This window comes from Musca domestica, unplaced genomic scaffold (assembly GCF_030504385.1).
Source record: "Musca domestica strain aabys unplaced genomic scaffold, Musca_domestica.polishedcontigs.V.1.1 22, whole genome shotgun sequence".
NCBI classification, from domain to species: domain Eukaryota; kingdom Metazoa; phylum Arthropoda; class Insecta; order Diptera; family Muscidae; genus Musca; species Musca domestica.
In genome coordinates this window covers 11,983,692-12,001,639 of record NW_026712262.1, presented here as the reverse complement: position 1 = coordinate 12,001,639, position 17,948 = coordinate 11,983,692, and the positions used below count along the sequence as shown (strand labels likewise).

The 17,948-nt window shown below is 35.1% G+C and overlaps 2 protein-coding genes across 3 annotated transcripts in view; one reads left to right on the top strand and one right to left on the bottom strand.

Moving 5' to 3' along the window:
- LOC131802646 (COA8 family protein CG14806, mitochondrial-like) overlaps positions 1 to 16,879 on the bottom strand; it is a 45,001-nt gene extending 28,122 nt beyond the window's left edge. The window contains exons 1-2 of the mRNA XM_059123033.1: positions 16,713 to 16,879; positions 16,427 to 16,658 (exon numbers count right to left, since the gene is read on the bottom strand). Coding sequence (XP_058979016.1) covers positions 16,427 to 16,658; positions 16,713 to 16,864 — 384 coding nt within the window. The 5' untranslated portion in view covers positions 16,865 to 16,879. The remainder of the gene's footprint in view (positions 1 to 16,426; positions 16,659 to 16,712) is intronic.
- Positions 4,808 to 14,373, top strand: LOC131802647 (uncharacterized). 2 transcript variants are annotated; one of them, XR_009342314.1, is made up of 2 exons: positions 4,808 to 6,343; positions 12,647 to 14,373. XR_009342314.1 is itself a non-coding variant. In XM_059123034.1 (2 exons), the coding sequence occupies exons 1-2, from the start codon at positions 12,461 to 12,463 to the stop codon at positions 13,066 to 13,068; spliced, it is 477 nt and encodes a 158-aa protein (XP_058979017.1). In that variant the 5' UTR covers positions 12,387 to 12,460; the 3' UTR covers positions 13,069 to 14,373. The 2 variants fall into 2 exon arrangements, 1 of the variants encoding a protein (XP_058979017.1); XM_059123034.1 differs by lacking the exon at positions 4,808 to 6,343 and adding an exon at positions 12,387 to 12,515.
- Positions 16,880 to 17,948: the final 1,069 nt, after the last annotated feature.

Genomic DNA, 17,948 nt, shown 5'->3' with positions numbered 1-17,948 from the left:
TAGCTTTGCCGGCACTTGAATTTTATTTATTATTTTGAAACAACTCTAGTTTAGTAATTTTTTTCAAGAGGTAGGTATCCTGTTTCGGGAAACTGTTTTTCTTTTTCTTGGGAACGGACCCAGGACCCCAAATTTTTGACCCGAATCCACTTACCCGATATCGACCATTTGATATATACAATATAGTTATCGTTTGAAAGCTTATGAAAACGCCTATCCAACAGAAGGTCACACAATTATTTAAAGTTATAGTCAAATCATAGATTTTTGGACCGGATTTTTTATAAAACCCCCAAAAAGTCGAAAAGAACCCATTATGGGGGTCAACAAAATTATTGATTGATTACAGCTAACACTCTCACCTTTCCAAATGCTATATTTGTTCTAATAACTTTTTCGGATACAAAAATATTAGTTGTATAACGAAAACTTGATTTTTATAAGATTTATTGTACAACAACTGTCACGAACTACGCGAACAAAAGTTTTTCTAAATATAACAGTTGTTGTATAGCAAAGCTGACACTCTTACCTTTCAAATATTCTGCAATTTGCGCTAATGTGCTAATAACTTTTTCGGATACAGAGATATAGTTGTATAACGAAAACTTGATTTTTATAAAATTTATTGTACAACAACTGTCACGAACAACGCGCACTAAAGTTTTTTTTAAATTTAAAAGTTGTCGTTAGTAGCCGGCCTTTGGCCGGGGTTTGAGATTTTCTCTTTTGAGTATGTCCTACACCGGCTAACGCGAACCAAAGTGAATCGACCATGCAAATCACACACACTTGACTGTGCAGAAACTATTGGCGCGTCAACTGTTAGCAATCGATCTTTAAAGCTCTCGTCGGCTATATATTCATAAGTCTATAATTTCAAAGAAATGGGAGGACATGAAAGTTTAACACACTTTCAAGAGTAATTCCCTCTGTTTGCATAGCAAATTGAATAAAATCCCAAACCAAAAAATAGATAAAAATAAAAAAACACGATTTTTTTTAGGAAAATGTTCCAATAGAAATATTGGCAATTTATTAAATAATATTGTTGCAAACAATATTTACCTTTTTTTTAAAAATACGACGCTAGATGCGGCGCATAAGCCAAAATCGTTACTCGTTAGAATTTGACAGCACATCTTTGTAATGAATATTACAAAGTTGCACAAAATAGTATGAATCGAATTCTAACTAGCAAAAAAACTTAAATTAATTAACGAAAATAATTTACTTTAAACAATGTCCACCAATGTGAACTGTATTCTTGTCCGTAACAAATGAATTGGTAAAAATATATGTCAAATAAAAAATTTTAAAAATATTTTTTTCAATATATCCATATTCCATTATTTTGTCTTAATTAATATTCAACATAAGACAAATTAACACAAAAAATACTATGTGAGGATATTGCAAAAACATATTACCACAAGAAACCCAGGAAAAAATTTCAATAATATTAAGATTGATATGACCATATAAGTTACGCTTATGCATTTTGAAGGAGAAAAAAAAAATAATAATTGCAATGCAGTAATCCTAACAATTCCCTAAAGTCGGGAAGAAGAACAATACAATTGTTGCCACTCACACGAGTAGCAAAGTCTCCACCCCCACAACCCATCGACCATTCGAAATCTCGTGTCAGAAAAAAAGGTCAAACCACCTTCCCCTAGGCTTCGAGACAAATAAATAGAAACTAATACACTCAAATTAAACGAAGAGTGACATCAATCCCACGGCAGCGGGTTCTATGATACCGGATTGACCCGAAACAACAAGATCCCAGTTTCGGCCAGCGGCTGCCAACCCAGTATGTATATGTATATGTTTGTGTTTGTTTTTTTTTCTGCATTGGGAGCAGCATATTCCGGAATGCTTGCTCCGGATTTTATTGGTCCGTGCCGGGAACGTCATCCACCACAGATCTGTTTCGATGCGATGTAATGGATGTAGAGAATGGGTGCACTTTAAGAACTGTTCCGGACTAAGGCGTTTGCGAGACTACAGCGAAAGGGATTATGTTACGACTTGTTGTAGTAACGTAGTCCCAGCGAGTCCACTTCTTCGTCAGAGACGTCGTCGGAGAATGGCACTCCACCGCAGTCTCCAGAAAAGCAACCAACACCGCAGCACCTAACGCCACATGTTGCTGTTCCAACTCCGGATTGTGCATCATTCTTGCAATTCAATTGCAGCGGACTCCAAGGCAAAATAGATGAGATAGTGTAATTCATGAGTCGGAGGAATATTAAGATCGCAGCGGTGCAGAAAACAAAGCTGAATGAAAATTGCAGCAGAAAATTGCAAATTGTTATGGTTACAACGTACTAAGGAAGGATCGCACCAGAAGAGGAGGCTGGGGATTAGCGTTCCTGTTATGCCATTCTGTTCAGTACAGACCTATCTCGCTTGAACTAGTCTCTAGTGACCCATGAAATGTATGGGGGCAGCAGTCAAGTGTGGAACTGCCAAGGTAGAGGTGCTTAATGTGTATATCCCGCCGATTAATAGCTGTGAACCGCGTTATTTGCCTGATATTAGCCCATTGTTGGTAGGCAATAACCGCCTGGTACTAGGGGATTTTAATGCCCACCATGAGTTGTGGCAATCCGTCCTAGGTAATAACCAGAGGGGATCAGCGTTGGCAGAGCAGATTGGCTGCTCCACATTCTGCACAGTTAACGAGGATGCCCCCACCCGAATAAGAGGATAGTGTCACAGTTCGCCAGAATTAACCATAGTGTCACCCGGTCTAATAAATGACGTGACTTGGCAACCCGTCATTTCTCTTGGATCAGATCATCTCCCGATAATCGTCTCCATAAGCAAGCAGGTCGCCCGATTTCATAACCACTGAACGCCGCACTTTCCTTAACCATGGGAAAGCTGTCTGGCCAGCAGAAAGGATTTTCCGAAACATCATCAAAGCTGCAGCAGCTCGCTACATACCTGCTGGTCGAATACCCGAGATGAGACCAAACTTCCCAGCAGAGGCAGCGGGACTAGCAAACGAGCGTGATGATCTACGTCGTACCAACCCTACTGATTCTAGAATCAGTGATTTGACAGTGGAAGTCAACCGGTTGGTACAGGAGCTTAAGAGGAAAAAGTGGCTATATCATCTGAAGTGTTGCAACATTGGAACCGATATAAGTAAGCTGTGGGTAAAGGTTAAGTCGCTCTCGAACCCTAGAAAAAAGGATGATAGGACCTCAGTCACTTTTAACGACGTAACGGTGACTGATCCGAAGAGGTGCGCGGAGTATTTTAACCGACAATTTGTCGAGCACCGCCGAGGAGGAACCACCACAGTTTACGATGGGTGATGTTGCAAATGTCATCCGTAACGCTAAGTCATCCAAAGCGTTGGGCCCGGACGGAATCTCAATGGTAATGTAGAAGCAGCTGGATACGCCGGGAGTCGAGTACTTAACGAAAGTTCTTAATTTGTCGCTAGCCGCCCACATAGTGCCCGAAACCTGGAATATGGGTGGGTGGTCCCCCTACCGAAGCCAGGTAGGGATGCCAGTAAAGGCGAATCGTACAGGCCGATTTCGCTTTTGTCGCCAGTAGCTAAGAGTCTTGAATCTTTACTCCTCCCCAGCATTCGAGGAAGCTATACAGTTGCCAACCACCAGCACGGATTCCGTCCACAACATAGTACCACAACAGCATTACACGCCATTTCCACACATATTAGTAGAGGACTGAACCAGAACAGGCTGTGTGACAGAACAGTGTTGGTAGCCCTTGACCTATCAAAGGCATTTGATACGGTAAATCATGCCATACTGTTTGAGGACGTGCAGAGAACTACCCTCCGGCCAAGTTTGAGTGAAACAGGGAGTTCCCTAACGTGGGGTGATATCTCCGGAACTGTTTAACATCTAGTGTCATCTAGTGAGTGTGTTAGTGTCTATCTGGCTTTCCTTTCCTTTTCACTGCACTCATCTCGAAAGAGAAACAAACACATAAATCATAAACATATGATCTTCGCCTTAACAAGGCAAAACTCAAAAATCATTAATATACACACGGAATCTATGATAGGGTTGGAAAGACTACAAACCCATGTAGATTTTCTTTACAAAATGGGGAATATCCGTAAATGCAAGCACTATACATTTGCTCTAAGATACGAATATTGTCGACAATAAAAACCTTCAATGTACAAGTTCCACAAACTATGCCGTAAAATAAGTCGGAATGGACCTAACTTACATGGAAACAACATATCGCGCCAATAAAACCAGAAAAAAAACCTAAATGAATTGGTTATTTGTTGTTACACGTTCTTTTATTATATTAGAATAGAAAGTTCTTTCGTATAAGATTGCTATCAAGATGGTGTAAAATATTATTTTTTTTCGAATATATGTAATTGCCTTCAATTTTTATACATATTTTAGATATTTTGTCGAATTTCGAAAAAATCGTCATAATTGAACAGAAACATGACAATTCAGCACAACTTTCCTTTCATCGAAATTCGAAAATTGCAACTCCAACGGACACCACATTCAAGAAATTACCTATTACGGCTTTTAAACAATTGTTATCCATATTTAACATGGAAATAGTTATGACTCCGAAGCCGAAGATCCAACGGAGGTCAAATTATATAAACCAATCAGTGTTCTATCTATGCTCTCAAAGTTGTTCGAAATAAAATTACTAATAATGTTAGCCCCTATATCTAGTAACATTATACCCGTCCACCAACTCGCATTTAGACAGTGCCACGCATAGCCACAAAAATTAGAATGACATTTGAAAGGAATTCATATTGTTATTTATAGACATTTCCTTTGACAGAGTTTGGCATCTTGGAATTCTATAAAAAAAAAATGTGAAACTCTACCAAAAGAAAGCACATAACCTATAACATAACCGATAACCTCTTTTGTAGCTATTTATCGAAATGTACATTTGTTATTAAATCGAAAGACTTTCTTTCAAGTTCGAAAAAAAATAATGGCTGGAGTTGAACAGGGTAGCATTTTATATCCAATTCTCTACGTAATATTTACTACAGATATGCTCGCAACAAATGAAAATCACATTTCAACACTTTCTGATGTTATGCCATTCATTAATATATACAAGGATCCTGTTCATAAATTTACGCAATTTTGCCCAACACTGTTGGTTGGGTATTTACCGGCGGCTGCATAGATTACATCAAAACAAAATGATGTAAATAATATATGCACCTACACACATACATTGATGCAGCCACCGGTAAATTCCAATGCTGAATTCCAATAACTAAGCATCGTCAACAGCCAAAACAGGTTTGATGTGACGATGCAAATTAGACAATAGTTAGTTCTCACCGAATTTTCTCAAGTCTCAAGTTTTCCCCCCGAGTGATAAGTGCAAGTGTGAGTGAAAAAAAGTCAAAATAATAATATTAATTCGAATAAAAAACAGAAACATCAAACAGTGAATTTACAACATAAACAAGAACATTTTACATACATAATTTCAAAGAACAAATATTGCTATTACAAATATACAAATACAACAAAGAACGAATAAAATTGTACAAAACACACATATTAAAAACAACAATATAAAAAAATTAAACTCTAGTGAAATGAAATTTAACTGCTAATTTACCTAATTAAAAACTTATGAACTACTGAATTAAAACTTAGGAATTATTAAATAAAAACTACTTAAAATAAACTATGTAAAACTAAATCTATATTTAAAAGCTACATTGCACTAAAACCACCATAAAGCTAAAGAAAAAGAATTTTAAATAAAATCACGAAATAAAAGAAAAACCAAAAATTGTTATAATTAAAAAAAGGTTAAAAGGCAAAAAAGGTAAGCCTAAGAACATTTGGTCGTCCAGAGCCGGATCAAAAAGTGAAAGTTTTTTAAATTATTAAAAACAAAGTAAGAACAATTTGTGAGTGGGCAGACAAACACAAGAACAGTGATTAAAAGAACAAAATAACAGCGGGTGTAAAAAATAAGTGCAAAGAAAAAAATTAAATTTTTAAAAAAGAAAATTGGAAAAAAATAAATAATTAACAAAAAATAGACTTTGCACAGCAACAAAAGTGAAGCTACACAGTGCTACAAAAAATTAAAGTTTTTAAAATTGTAGAAAAATTAATTTTTTCTTCAATTTAAAATAAATATACAATTTACAAAAAAATTTACAACAAAAAGTGACATTAATTTTTTTAAAGAATAAGAGACTATACACAATGATACACAAAAGACAATATACAGTGACACAAAGAGCAACAAGCCGAAATTTGTGGAAACAGCAGCAAAGGAGAAGCGGACGGACACACGCAGCACAACAACAACAACCAAGGTACAACAAACGAGACCCAAAACCCAACATCAAAGTGCGTACTCGTTGAAATTTCTTTTTTGACACAAAAGGGCATTTCGGGAGCAGGCAAATCTTCAATATTTGCATTGACCCGCATGTTCCCATAATTTGCAATAACACTTTGACCCATATTCAAAGCTGCTAGTTGCCCACTCAGAAACTGTGAAGGAAAATTTTCCATTTGGAGCCATTTTTTGGAAACAAAGCGTCAATATATTATCGCAATATTTTTTTTTGGAAAAATTTGGCGTCACCCGAATACAAAAACGAGTAAATAAAACCCGTTTAAAAAAATAGCGTCTGGTGGACAGACGAAAAATAACCTAAAATTTTTGATAAAAATTTGGAAATCAAGCAAGCGTCTGGTGGACAGACATAAATGTGATACAAAACATACAATTTTTTTGAAATTTTTGGAAAAAAAGTTGGCAAACAAGCAAGCGACTGGTGGACAGACATACATTTGAAACATAAACTACAAATTTATTTGAAATTTTGGAGAACAAATTTTATATCGGAGTCTGGTGGACAGATCGATCCCATATATTTACATTTTTTTATTTTTATTCTAATTTTAACCGTTTTTCCCATTTAGCACAATATCTATTGCTCTACGGAGCTTAAAAATCTTTCTGTGACCCAAAATTAATTTCTTACATTTTTCGCAGAAATATTTTGCTGGTATACCTTTTGGGAAAATTTTATTCATAGACATTTTTTGCACTTTCGTGAATTCTTTGCTAAAAATATTTGGATTTTGACCCAAATTATGTTCTTTTGAAATATTGTGCTGGGACATAAAATTTTCCGCTGAAATATTTGGACCTTGACCCAAATCAAATTTTTTGGAAATTTCTGCTCAAGTTTTTGGATTTTTGACCCAAATTATTTGTTTGAAATATTTTTGCTGAAATATTTGGATTTATACATACATAATTTTCTCTAACTCTCGCTGCGAATTTTATCGAAAAATTTGGCGAATTTAGAAAATTTGTTGAATCAGACAAATTTTCACAGCAATAATCAAAGTTATTGGCTTTTATAAAATAAAATCCTCCTGTCATAGGATATTAAGCGATTTTAAGTAAAAATTTTGAAACTTTTGTTCGACAACCCACACATTTTTTTTTTGGATTTTCTGAAACTTTTTGGAACATTAAACTTTTCTTTGACTATCAAACTAGACTCTCTTGATTTTTTGAAAGAAAAAAAATCGTTTATTGCAGCAATACATCTCTGGTAGTTTCTGTTTTTGCAATTCTCGTTTACGCGCTTGTTTTAAAAACTTTTGTATTATTCGTCGATTCGCAAAAATAAAATCCTCCTGTTAGTGGACTTTAAGAGATTTTATTTTCCTTTTTGCTCATTTTGGCTAAAAGTTGACTCCCAACAAACATTTTTAATCAAATCATTCCGGCGTCAAATACAAAGAAAATTTTTCAAAAATTTTGAAGTTCTCGAATGGAAACGAAATATAATTTGACTCAAACCAATAAGATAAGATCGTTTTCGTCGACAAGTTAGTCTTTTTCATTGGGCAACTTTTCTTTTTTGTAAACCAACAAAATTTTCAAAATGGATAAAACTTTAAGCGATAAATTCACAAATTGCGTCAACGATCTTTTGGATTATATTTCAATTTTTTCATTGCAAACAACAAGGATGGAGTTGGACTCTGTATGGGACCAGGTCAAAAGAGCATACATAGACTGCCGGGATTATGTTCCAGAAGAGGAAGCCGATCGATAAAAATAAACTGAAGAAGCACTATATGGATACCATGGGATCGTACAAAAAAGGTGGTTATAGGGAATGGCCTACCTTCAGAGATCTATTTTCAGCAATTTACATAAACAACTCAAAATTAAGCAATGTCGAAAAATTATTCCATTTAACGCAAAAGACAGCAGGAGAAGCTAGAGAAATTATTTCACATGTCCCACTAACTAATGAGGGATTTACATTAGCATGGAAAAATCTCACAGATCGTTACGAGAATAAAAGAATGCAAATTAATGAAGAAATCAAGACACTTTTTAATCTACCTGGAGTTTCTACTGAATCAAGTCACTCTATTCAAAAACTACAACGCACTGTTAATAGCAGCTTTCAGACACTGGGGATGCTTGATGTCGATGTTAAAGGATGGGAACCGATTTTAATATACATTTGTTCAACAAGATTACCTAGAGGCTTTTTAGAACGAGAATTCATTAAGCGATTGTAAACAAATTCCAAAATGGGAACAGTTTGACGCTTTCTTAACAAACAAATTCAAAACTTTGGAATCAGTTGGTAACATAAAGCCCTCTACATCGAAATTTGCTCAACAAAAACCAACTAACAATCACACGCCTAGATTTTTGAAAACATTTCAAACAAATGTCTCAAAAAATACAAACAACTTTGGAGGAAGCCCTACTAATGTAATATTTCCTCAACAAAATAAACAGAAAAATATTCAAACATGTCAAGTCTGCAAATCAAATCATTTCATCAGAGATTGCAGCGAATTTTTAAAAAAGAGTGTGAATGACAGAATTCGCATCGTGAAAACATCACACTTATGCTACAATTGCTTGTAATCAAATCACGGAGTAAAGGATTGCAAAGGTCGCTTTGGCTGCCGTATTTGTACTATGAAACACAACACTTTGTTACACAAGGGAACGGAAACCCAAACAACTAACTCATACCTAGCTCGAGTGGAAGCACGACCTAGTACTAGTGCTGCCGCTCTTACAAATCAAATACAGTCCACTACAAACCTAGAACCAACTACTATTACTACTTTGACCCTCCAAGATAAGCAAATTTGTGAGCGACAATCTGCAATAGTACAAATTGAAACTAAAGGACGACTTTACGATGCCCGAGCTCTAATAGACTCAGGATCACAATCCACATTTATTTCGGAAAAGATGAAAAACTTTTTGAAATTACCTACACGGAACAACTTAGTTAACGTCACTGGCTTAAGTCAATTTATTTCTGAGACTTCAACGAAATCTTGCTTGTTCACTATGAGATCCAAATACGACCCTAGCTTTACACTGGAAGTCTGGCCTCCAGTTTTAAAGAACTTACCTTCAAATCTACCACCACAAAACTTAGATGAGTCACAACTTCGAGATGTAACAGCATTAGAACTGACTGACCCGAAATTTTACGTCAATCAACCAATCGATTTACTTATTGGAATGGACATAGGACCATTAATATTCACAACTGGAACTCCAATGAAAACATTTGGATCAATTTTAACACAAAAAACCAAATTTGGATGGATATTTGGAGGACCCATACCAGGAAGCATCCTTCAACGAAAACAAATATCACTTCTAAATACAACTTCAATAGAGAAAGTACTTACACGTTTTTGGGAGGTGAAAGAGACCCCTAAAAAAGTTTTAGGGTCAGAAGAAGACCAATTTTGTGAACAAAACTTCATTGAAACAACAATACGAAACAATGATGGAAGATATGTGGTGACTCTCCCATTCAAAAAATGCGAAGAATTGGGGACTTCCCGAAACATTGCTCTAGCTCAATTCTACAGAATGGAGAAAAAACTTATGTAAACACCAGAGATCAAAGAACAATATGATGCCTCAATACTTGAATACTTAGAACTTGGTCATATGAGGAAAATCAATCCGAATGAAATAGATAAAATGTCAAATTATTATCTACCACATCACGCAGTGATAAAACCAGATCGACTCACAACGAAGTTAAGAGTCGCATTTAACGCTTCTTGTCCTTCATCAAACAAAACAAGTCTCAATGACATGCTATATCCTGGACCCAATCTCCAACAGGATTTAGTATTGCAAATTTAAAAATGGCCATCAATATGCCATCAATGCAGATATAACAAAGATGTATCGCCAAATACTTTTGGATTCAAAGCAAACAAAATATCAAAGAATTCTATTTAGAACGTCTCCGGAAAACCCAGTAGAGGATTATGAGCTGCCAACAGTTACATTTGGTGTTAACTGCGCACCATATTTAGCATTGAGAACTCTTCTTAAACTAGCAGAAGATGTAAAAGAATCATATCCTAGAGCAGCAAATATAATTTTGAATAATTTATATGTTGACGATGTATTAGCTGGCGGCCACACTGAAGACGAATCGATCAAAGCCCGAAAGGATTTAACTGCCGCTTTAAACTCTGCTGGTTTTACACTAATGAAATGGGCGTCAAATGATCACGAAATGGTACAAAATATCTCAGGCGATTATTTTTCGTTTACACCACCTTCAATGGAAAATAAAAATATTTCTTCAAAAAGAGAAGTTTTATCAACTATAGCTAAATTGTTTGACCCATGTGGATGGCTGGCACCGGTGGTCGTCGTAGCCAATTTAATAATGCAACAAGACAACTAGACAAAATTGACTGGGATGATAAATTGAAGCCAATAACTCAGATGAACTGGAACAATTTCGTTAAAAATAGCAAAAATATTGAATATCTCAGAGTTCCTCCATGGATTCAATACACGCTAGATGGTTCTGTAGAGATTCATGGATTTTGTGACGCGTCTGAAAGCGCGTATGGAGCCACTTTATATATTAGGTCGTGTCGCTCCTATTAAAAAACTATCAATACCCAGACTCGAGTTATGCGGGGCAGTATTACTCTCCAAGTTAGTTAAATCCATTGTAAATAGCCTAAAAATATCAAAATATTCGACACAATTTTGGACCGATTCTACCATCGTCTTAGCATGGTTAAAGAAGCCTCCTTGTCATTGGAGCACATTTGTTGGAAATAGAGTCTCGGAAATTGCCGATAATGTTGGACAAGAAAATTGGAGACATGTTGATTCGGAAAATAATCCAGCGGATATTGCGAGCCGTGGGTGTTCTCCCGCAGAGCTAAAGAATAGTGATCTCTGGTGGCAGGGACCCCAATGGCTCAGAATGCCAAAAGACCGTTGGTCATCGTATGAAATCCCAAATGACACAAATTTGGAAGCCAAAACGGCAAAAGTCATGACTCTTTTCGCGGAAAGAGATGACCCTTTAAAAAAATTCTCCTCTTTATCTAAAGTTTATCGATCATACGCATATGCCCTAAGACTCTGGAAAAATACTGGAGCAAATAGGCAACACCTTCGCACCTCATCAAAAGACCTTACTTCAGATGAAATCCAAGATGGAAAACGATCTTGCATAATTCGTACCCAGAAATTCGTGTTTGCAGACGAATACAACTCACTTATGAAAAAGACTCAAATTTCTCCTTCAAGTCCTCTGTTGACACTCAACCCGTTTATAGACTCAAAGGTTATTGTTAGAGCAAATGGACGATTGGTACAATCGCCAGCCCTTACCTATAGCGAACGTCACCCAATATTAATACCACATGGCGCAAACTTAGCAAATTATTAGTCGAATTCACTCATAAGGTTACTTTACACGGGGGTAATCAATTAATGACCCGAGTATTAAAGTCCGAATTCTGGATATTTGGACTCAAGTCGCTTATAAAACAAAAGGCGAGGTTGTCCGGCTTGTATATTTTCGGACAACGGAACTAATTTTGTGGGAGCGGTTGATCTATTAAAGCGAGATAGATTTGCTTTCATGAAGAATATTCAAAATAGCACAATTCAAAATAATTTCACTCAAAATCTTACATGGATATTCCTCCTGGTGCTCCGCACATGGGCGGCTTATGGGAAGCTGGCGTCAAATCATTTAAAATTCATTTGCGAAAAAGTATCCCAAAAATGAATTTTACCTTTGAAGAATTTACAACAATTTTATCAAGAATTGAAGGCTGTCTCAACTCACGACCCTTAAGTCCTGCTAGCGACGACCCAAACCACCTTTCCCCTTTGACACCTGGTCATTTCTTAATAGGAACACCTATTCTTATCCCAGCTGAACCAGACATTTCAGATACAGTTCTATGCTTAGTCAATCGTTGGAAAAGCCTTAAAGTTATTTCGCAATATTTTTGTAACAGATGGAAGTTAGAATATCTTCACGAACTTCACAGAAGAACTAAGTGGAAATATGAAAAGGAGAACATCAAAGAAGGAGATCTAGTTGTCGTAAAAAATTGGCTTCGCATGAATGGAAGTTAGGTCGTATCGAAAAAAACGTATCCAGGCAGTGATCAAAATACCAGGTTTGTAGACATACGGACGGCAAGTGGCAACATTAGCAGACCCATAACAAAAATTGTCAAATTGTTTTCCGACTGACTAGTCGGATTCTCACTCAAAAAAGAGTTTAGTACTCGCCTTAATTTCTTTTCAGATATGGCCGCTTACTTGCCTAACCAGGACTGCCGTCTGGACGATCGCAACCGTAACCAAGACTCACCTGCCCGTCCCACAGCAAGAAGCGCCAATCGACCCATATGGCCAATCCATCGTCCCAGTTCCACATCCCCTGAAAGACGTCAGCGAAGCCGATCCGACGCCAGACCCCGCCAACGCCATGAGAGACCAAGTTATTGGCCAATACTGAAAGACCCCACTAGATGCTTCACGAGCTACGCCTTAGCTGACCCTGATCCCAGAGGAAATAGTCCGATCGATGTGGAACTGGGAGCGGACACGTACTCCGCCATAAGGAAAGATGGGTGTACAGCAGCAGGAATTGGCGATGTCCTGACCTACAATACTCAACTGGGCTACGTGTTTGCTGGGCCAATCAAGAATATGCCGAGGAACTGAAGAACGAGGATTTTTTATGGTATATTACAAATGATGTCGTTCGGGGCCCAGAAAATGTTCATAAATTTACGCTATTTTGCACATTTACTATTACGCTATTTTGCACATTTACCGGCGGCTGCATAGATTACATCAAAACAAAATGATGTAAATAACATATGCACCTACACACATACATTGATGCAGCCACCGGTAAATTCCAATGCTTAATTCCAATAACTAAGCATCGTCAACAGCCAAAACAGGTTTGATGTGACGATGTAAATTGGACAATAGTTAGTTCTCACCGAATTTCACACGCGACCGCAAGTCTCAAGTTTTCCCCCCGAGTGATAAGTGCAAGTGTGAGTAAAAAAAATCAAAATAATAATATTAATTCTAATAAAAAACAGAAACATCAGACAGTGAATTTACAACATAAACAAGAACATTTTACATACATAATTTCAAAGAACAAATATTGCTATTACAAATATACAAATACAACAAAGAACGAATAGAAGTGTACAAAACACATATATAACAAACTTAAACTCTAGTGAAATGAAATTTAAGTGCTAATTTAACTGAATTAAAACTTAAGAATTATTAAAAAAACTACTTAAAATAAACTATGTAAATTAAATCTATACTAAAAAGCTACATTGCACTAAAACCCCCATAAAGCAAAAGAAAAAGAATTTTAAATAAAATCTCGAAAAAAAAGAAAAACAAAAAAATTTTTATAAGCCTAAGAACAGATCCTATGATAGCGTTGGAAAGACTACAAACCCACGTAGATTTTCTTTACAAAATGGAGAATGTCCGTAAGTGCAAGCACTATACATTTCCTCTAAGTTACGAACATTGTCCACAATAAAAACCTTCAATGTACAAGTTTCACAAGATATGCCGTAAAATAACTGGTCAGGTCCAGACTTACGCGGAAACAACACACCGCGCCATGAAACCAGAAAAAAACTAAATGAATTGGTTATTTGTTCTTACACGTTCTTTTGTAATATTAGAATAGAAAGTTCTTTCGTATAAGATTGCAATCAAGATGGTATACAGCTATTGAGCACAGCTAGTGCCTCTAATGTTAATAAATTACAAAGAAACAGTCGAGTTAAATGTGTAGTGAAGAAATCTATAACTAACCAATCTAATCATTGTATCCGTAAGTCCGTGAATTACTCAAATATAAGTATATCTAAACGAAACTGAATTACTCATTAAATTAATTTATTTATTTAATTATTTTTATTAATTTAAATGAAAGAGAAAAAAATTAAACATTAAAAATATAAGGTAATTGTATTTGCATCCCTCTATTAAAAAATTATATTATTAAGATATGAAAACTCATGGTTCTTTTCATTAAAATATCCTATTAAAGATTTAATAAACAAAAAATGTGTTAAAAACAATATTCATATATAAGTCAAGGAACAACCCAAAGCAAGCCGTGTAATAGAACAGTGTTGGTAGTCCTTTGAATTATCGAAGGCATTTGATGCAGTCAACCGCATCACATTGCTGGAGGATGTCGCGACAACTACCCTCCGGTCAAGTTTGAAATGTTGGGTATTCGACTGTATGTGTGGATGCCAGTTGTACGCCGAATTACGGAAGAAGAAAGCCAAACACCGTATAGTGAAAAATGGCTTTTCCCAAAGTGAATTGATATCTCCGGAACTTTGAAACTATACTTTCCTATTTCCTCGCACTCTAGACGGAATAATGTCATAACGTATGCGAACGTATCTAGATCCAGAAGCCTATCAAGCAGGTCTGAGTAGCATTTCCTTATGTTGACTTCAGGGGCTAGGCTCAGATTCCTTTGAAATATTTATCACTGGTAGGTATTTTAAACATGATTGCGCAAAGTAATTTTTTTGTGGCGGCAATAAATGGTTGCTAACTGATTACCCATTTATTCGACCCGAAAGTTAGCGTACCAAATCCGATGTTTATCTGTTTATATGGGTATCGCTAAATAACAAACATATAATGAGGTTATTTGTGGGTAATTTTGCTCGAATTCAATTAGAAAATGAAAAATCACTCGAGTTTGAGCGGAAGTACTGCTGCATACAAGTAAAACAGAAAAACCATACTTAAACAGTGATTCTTCAACTAAACATGTTTCAATAATTTCCAAAAGTGTGAAGTTTTCGTGAAATAAGTGATTTTTACTGTTTTTACTAAATTTAATATTGTGCGCATAATCATTGATGTTTACATTATTTTCTGTTTTTGGTGCGGTTTTCAAATACTTCTGGTACGCAAATATGGACTTTCTGATATTGCTCAGAACAATATGTCCATTAGTTGGATAGGTATATATGATTTAATTTGCCTTAATAATTAAATAATTAAAAAAAACACGTAAAAAATGGATTTCACCTTTCAACCCATTTACTTTGTAGATGGAACAAACATTCATATTTGTTGTATTATTTTTTTTTTTCAATTTTCATCACACAAAAAAATAAATTTTTCAATTGTCAATGTTGAAATTGTTAACTTTGAAATTTCGCACTTCCGACGTATTCGTGTAACTGTATATAACTACATGTGTTTTTTCCTTTGTGACGTGACAAAAGTCCACTAAAAACATTGAGTTGCTTTGGGTTTTTATAAATATTTTGGAAGCTCTCGTCCATTCTCGACAAGCTTTGATATGTCAGTGTTTCCATAACTATCATTTTTTATTTTTTTAAATTAATTTCATTAGGAGTTGTGCTGGTAGTGACAAACCCAATAAATTCAAGATTTATCAAAATTTGTAAAATAAAAATGGAAAAATATCGAGAAAACATTTGAAGAATATGGAAGATCAAGACGCGCCAGCAAAATCTTGATGTATTAAAATGGTTCATATCTTAACTACTTATTATACGCATACAATTTTTGCGTGATTCCGTAACAAAGGGCCAATTTCTGTTCAAAACAAAGGTATTTTTTCGTTACAAAATTAGAAGAGGGGTTGTCAATGTCAGAAAAAACATGCACAAAAAACATATATATATATATATATATATATATATATATATATATATATATATATATATATATATATATATATATATATATATATATACTTTCGCCAACATTCCAAACGAATGAAAAAATACTGTTAAAAAAACAGCCTGATATTACCATTAAGAGCTATTCTAAAGATATTTCATATGTTACCCGTACTGTAAATATCGGTTCGTTAGAACCTCAAATATCTGAATAAACGGTATTTCCCCCTACGGGAAAAATCGCAGTCAGGGAAAAATGCCGATTGCAACGGCAAATATTCAAAATTATAATTAGCTAATTTCTTCCCTTCACTACTACCGAAACATGTATGAATATATCGACTTACTTCATAAAACCTTTTATTGTGTCTCGCCCAAAACGAATGGTTCCATTCTTCGACCTCAATACGCTTCAGTCTTAATTTTTTTTCTGTGTATGTTTCGTTAGGATGAACACATCGAACAAACGGGCGTATGTTTGAGTCTTTATCTGGGGGACCAATATAGTCGTGTTGGATCACATGTGGATCTGGTTTCACATTGTATCGGTTTGATTTCCTGGTTGTAGAGTACCGCCTCCTAATCTAAAATATGATATAAATTTAATTTCAAAATATTTTAAAGCACACTCACGTTAAATAAATATTTTCGAAAATACATCCCCAATCTATATACGTGATATAACACAATAATATTGTTTTCTTAAAACCCAGACCAAACTCTTTGTAAACTTCAATGCCGTGTACATTTTCAAATATCGGCGATATATTTAAAGTGTCGCTCATGGTAGAAGAATATAGTTAGACGCATCGACACAGCTGCTGGGACAATGACCTGTCAAACCAATTTTGGAATTGAAAATGTTGAATGAAATATTATTTAAATTTGCAAAAATTGTTAAAATACTCGAATTATAATAACCTCCTAATGACGTCATATAAGAAAACATTTAAAAATCTACTCATATTTGAAAAAAACATTTACAATTTTTTGACATATCAATGCTCCCAAGCGTTGATGCATCTACCTACCTATCTACCCAATACAGTTGCTCTGTTCCAAAACCCACAAGAATATAAAAAGTGTACTACGATAACTGATTTTTCCTTTATAATATCGAAAAAAAAGAAGCTAGGATACATGGTACAATGATATCGAGGTAGGGCTATGATACCATAATATTTCAATTTTTTTATTTTCTTGGCTTAATATGTCATCTTTATTTGTTTATGTATGTGTTTTCTTTTCAATAACAAAAAAATTGTTCAGAAAACATTCAAATTCGGATGTTTTCAAAATGTTTATTTTATCGTATGTATCGACAAAATCTAGAGTTTTTGTAGCGAAATAATCCTTTAGAGATATATAGAACCTGGTTTTGAAAAGAAGTGTTGACTTTTCATTCAGTTTTCGCGGTTTTCAATTATTTATTCAAAGTAAATGCAACAAGTTGTTTGATTTTTTTATTGTTTTGATAGTAATTCTGACATTTCAAGCCAAACAGGTAGACCTCTATACTTGCAATTTTTTCAAAGTTGATCTACCTTCCCTTCATTGTACCATGCTAGGAAAGATTAATTATAGCTCTGTTCCAGAACTGCAAGAACGTAAAAGTTTTTATAACCGAATTTTAATTCTTGCATCGAAATAAATTGAAAACTTGTAGATTATTGCCATGGTAAACTTAAGAAGGTAAAGTCATTTCAAATAAGCATTTTCTGTCAAATTACATGGCATAGAAAGCAGGTTCCCATCTCTATTTGTGTGTATACAATGGATTTATCAATATAAATTTTGGCAATGAAATGTGGGCAAATGAATAATTTTGAAAAAAAAAATGTAAATAAATGATCGCATGATTTTACCATG

Coding starts and splice junctions, on each gene's coding strand:
- LOC131802647 (XM_059123034.1), top strand. CDS start 12,461: ATGGAAGTTAGGTCGTATCGAAAAAAACGTATCCAGGCAGTGATCAAA. Junction 12,516..12,646: donor GGCAGTGATCAAAATACCAG/GTTTGTAGACAT, acceptor ATTTCTTTTCAG/ATATGGCCGCTTACTTGCCT.